The sequence below is a fragment of the Enhydra lutris genome, unplaced genomic scaffold, assembly GCF_002288905.1.
Source record: "Enhydra lutris kenyoni isolate GAN:26980312 unplaced genomic scaffold, ASM228890v2 scaffoldscaffold22, whole genome shotgun sequence".
In the NCBI taxonomy this organism is placed as follows: domain Eukaryota; kingdom Metazoa; phylum Chordata; class Mammalia; order Carnivora; family Mustelidae; genus Enhydra; species Enhydra lutris.
Window position 1 is genome coordinate 42,355,499 of NW_019154106.1, and position 4,025 is coordinate 42,359,523.

The 4,025-nt window shown below is 44.8% G+C and overlaps 1 protein-coding gene across 1 annotated transcript; it reads left to right on the forward strand.

Annotated features, from left to right (window-relative positions):
* Positions 1–272: 272 nt before the first annotated feature.
* LOC111150254 (ribosomal protein S13) lies at positions 273–3,482 on the forward strand. The gene is made up of 5 exons (XM_022507688.1): positions 273–380; positions 527–654; positions 1,862–2,031; positions 2,687–2,787; positions 3,404–3,482. Exons 1-5 carry the CDS (start codon positions 358–360, stop codon positions 3,435–3,437), a joined length of 456 nt encoding a protein of 151 aa, XP_022363396.1. The 5' UTR covers positions 273–357; the 3' UTR covers positions 3,438–3,482.
* The last annotated feature ends 543 nt before the right edge of the window (positions 3,483–4,025 follow it).

Below are 4,025 nucleotides of genomic sequence, written 5' to 3' on the forward strand. Positions count from 1 at the left end.
TCCACCAAACCCTCAGCTCTGCGCTCTCCCAGGCCGGGATTCGAACCTGCACGTTTTTAGCGAAGGCAGCTCCAGAAAGTCCGCCGCCAAGGTCTTCGTTTCCCGCTCCTGCCTCGAGCCTCCTCAAACCCTGACGGATGCTGGGAAGTGTAGTCCTGTCGATTGAGGACTCTCGCAGTACTGCGCTGAAATGCATTTCGGGATAGGCAGCCTGCGGCCGCCGGGTAGCACACAGCGTAGTCCCGCCTCCCGCACGCAAGAAACGGGGACGTGTGTGAGGTCACTTCCTGTGTGCTGGGTGGCTTCCTGCGGCGTTCCTACCCTCGCTCTCTTTTTCGCTGCCTGACCGCCGCCATCATGGGTCGCATGCATGCTCCCGGGTGAGCTCGGGTTTCTGAGCGGGTTGCAGGGCTGGGCCGCGGGGTTGGGGGAATGGAGAGCGCGTGGGCAGCGAGTCGAGAGGATGATTTTCTAGGCCTTTGTGGCACTGACCACCACCTCATCCGGAGACTGTTTCTCTTCCCAGGAAGGGCCTGTCCCAGTCGGCTCTGCCTTACCGCCGCAGCGTTCCCACCTGGCTGAAGTTGACGTCTGACGACGTGAAGGAACAGATCTACAAACTGGCCAAGAAGGGCCTGACTCCCTCGCAGATCGGTGGGTGTTCCTGGGTAACGTAGCGCCTTCCGCCTGCCCGCATGTAACTCGCTGGGAAAGTCGCTGGGGGTAAATGTGCCGCATATATACTTCGAAAGCCTTTTGTTCCTTTTCCTGGCTTTACTACGGATGACCGGGACCTAGTGTTCATTCGTCGGACTCTCAGGTTTTTATTTGGAAGAGGAGGAAATTACTAAAATGGTCTCCAAAATTTAATCAGCATTTACTATGGGCTTGGTGCTCTCTTAGTTTGGTTCTAGACATTTTACCTTTACCGACCTCATTTCGTTCTGAACGCTGTCCCTTCAAATGCGAAGTTTTTCTCCATCCTTCAGTTGAGGAAACAGGCACTGGGCAGCTATACAACTCGCCCAGATCACTCATCTATTAAATGGAGGAGTTGGGATTGGCAACACAAGAGTACTTGTCACACTTCTTACTTTGTCCAAGTGGTTTCATTCAGCAGATGTTCCCCTGCTGTGTGGGTCTGGACCCTGAAAATACAGTAGTCTAGAAAAGGACAAAATACGTGCCTTCTTGGAGCTTATGTAGTCTAACAGAGGTACTACATACTATAGGAAGTAGGTAATAGACTGTCAAGTATTCAGATGGTGCTGTTTTGAGAATTAAAAAATAACGCGTGTAAAGTTTTTACAAAAACTTGTGATACAGGGGCGCCTGGGTGGCTCAAGTCTGTTAAGTGTCTGCCTCCAGCTCGGGTCATGATCCGGGTACTGGGATCAAGTCCCGCATGGGGCTCCCTGCTGAGCAGGCAGCCTGCTTCTCCCTCTGTTTGCCACTCTCCCTGCTTGTGCTCTCTCCCTCTCTCTCTCTGACAAATAAAATCTAAAAAAAAAAAAAATTTAGAAGTCCGACACAATTTCTTAATAAATGTTGGGTTTTAATTACTGAGGAAATACACATAGCTGGAATCTCATTGATTTCTTTGGTGGCCTATAATCCAGCAAGTTTGCTCTGATGATGGTCTTTAAACATTTGCAGTTTCCTCCAGAAGGGTTTTTCTTAGTGTTGGGTAAACCAACCTTGGATGTCTCAGGTTTGCATGCATTCTCATGTTGGTTTCTGTGATAGATAAGTAACCCTGTTTTACAGAGGAATACTTGGAAAAGGACTTGATCTCAGAGCTTTGACATCACATGCTTCAGCTGCGTGTTTGGTGGGGGAATTTATATTATTTCTTTTTCAGGTGTGATTCTGAGAGACTCCCATGGTGTGGCACAAGTACGTTTTGTGACAGGCAATAAAATCTTGAGAATTCTTAAGTCCAAAGGACTCGCTCCTGATCTTCCTGAGGATCTCTACCATTTGATTAAGAAAGCTGTTGCTGTTCGAAAGCATCTTGAGAGGAACAGAAAGGTGAGAGAATAGAATTGCTCATATGAACTTAATTTCAGTAAAGTATTAGGCATCTGATGTGAATTACCTAAAGAGGCTTAAAGCACAAACTTATCACACTCCAGCTGCTTTAAATGTACCAGAAGAAATTGTGGGGGCATGATTTTTGCTCTAGTAGCTGCAGTATATTCAGTTGGTTGACAATGTTAAGGTGTTTATTTGCAAAGTTTTATTGCTTAATTATTTTTTTTTAGTTACAGAGTGTTGCAAATCATTCATGTTAAGATTTCTGGAAACTTTAAATTCCCTTAAGGACTTTTTTTTTTTTTTTTTAAGATTTTATTTTTTATTTATTTGACAGAGATCACAAGTAGGCAGAGAGGCAGGCAGAGAGAGGGGAGGAAGCAGGCTCCCTGCTGAGCAGAGAGCCCGATGCGGGGCTCGATCCCAGGACCCTGGGATCATGACCTGAGCCAAAGGCAGAGGCTTAAACCCACTGAGCCACCCAGCCCCCCCCCCCCTAAGGACTTAATTCGAGCCACATGAACCCTAGTCTATGAATCTGTTACAGGGCATTGGGTAACTTCATTAGACTGCATGGTGTCTGTCCATTCTTATGTTAAAATAAAGTTTGATGATGTTTTGAGTGTTTTTCTTGAATTCTGTCTATTTTTAGGACAAGGATGCTAAATTCCGACTGATTCTGATAGAGAGTCGTATTCACCGGTTGGCTCGATACTATAAGACCAAACGAGTCCTCCCCCCCAATTGGAAATAGTAAGTATTAACGTTTTTTGTTAATAAGAGCAGACGTTAGCCATACAGTAAATACAGTAGCAACTCTAGTAAAAGCTGTTTTAGGCCATGGCTACGTTGTCAGGTATCCTTCAACTCTGCCATTATTAGGAGGAATGCAGCCGTAGACAGTATGTAAGCAAATGGGCATGGCTGTGGTCCACAGAAACTTTATTTCCAAAGACAAGCAAAGGGATGTGGTTTTCAGATCCCTGATTTTTTAAAACATTAATAAGCCCTTTAAATCGCTTCTAGATAGTGGGTATAGTTTCAGTTCATACCTCTGCTCCCTGTGTTTATGTTGTCTTCAGGTTTGCATAGATTGCTCACTATAATAATTAATTTCCAGACATTGTCAGTTTTCCACCAGAAGGTCTTTTCCTTATGTTGGCTGGTTCTTCATTAGATGAGTGAGCCATCTTCATTCCTTATGTTTGGGCACAATGAACTAATTCAGGAACTTGGCATTATAGTGCATTTTATATATTTGTGGTTTATTTTTAGCTGTTTAGAAGTAGCTCCAATAGGTGTGAGAGTCTGAATGAATATGGAGGACCTCTTTTAATGAGCTCTTCTTCCCCCTTTTTTTCCTTTTCAGCGAGTCATCCACAGCCTCTGCACTGGTCGCGTAAATTTGACTATGTACTCAAGCAATAAAATCATTGTCTAATTAGAAGCATATTTTGTATTTCTTTTCCTAAAAATAACAAGTTGATTCATATATGTTGATCTTTTTTTTTTTTTTTAATTTATTTGACAGAGATCACAGGTAGGCAGAGAGAGAGGAAGGAAAGCAGGCTCCCTGCTGAGCAGAGAGCCCGATGCGGGGCTCGATCCCAGGACCCTGGGATCATGACCTGAGCCGAAAGCAGAGGCTTTAACCCACTGAGCCACCCAGGCGCCCCTATGTTGATCTTTTTAGATGTGAGAGTGTGTTAGCACAGTGAGAAGTGTGTGATTCCACGCAGGGGGGCAACAAGATAGCACCTATCTTTTTCATCCTTTCACTGTTAACTAGTTGAGCAGTTTATAACTTCATGAGGGGTTGTTAAATGGAGGGTGGGGGTGGCAGGACTGGAAGAAACAAGGAAGTTGTGACTTAATTTTTTTGATGTCATGACAAAGATGTTAAGCTTTTGTTTTTGTTTTTAAGATTTATTTACTGAGAAAGAGGGCGAGGGACAGGCAGACTGAGCACAGAGCCTGATTCGGGCTCCACT

Coding starts and splice junctions, on each gene's coding strand:
- LOC111150254 (XM_022507688.1), top strand. CDS start 358: ATGGGTCGCATGCATGCTCCCGG. Junction 2,032..2,686: donor ATCTTGAGAGGAACAGAAAG/GTGAGAGAATAG, acceptor GTCTATTTTTAG/GACAAGGATGCTAAATTCCG. Junction 2,788..3,403: donor CTCCCCCCCAATTGGAAATA/GTAAGTATTAAC, acceptor TTTCCTTTTCAG/CGAGTCATCCACAGCCTCTG.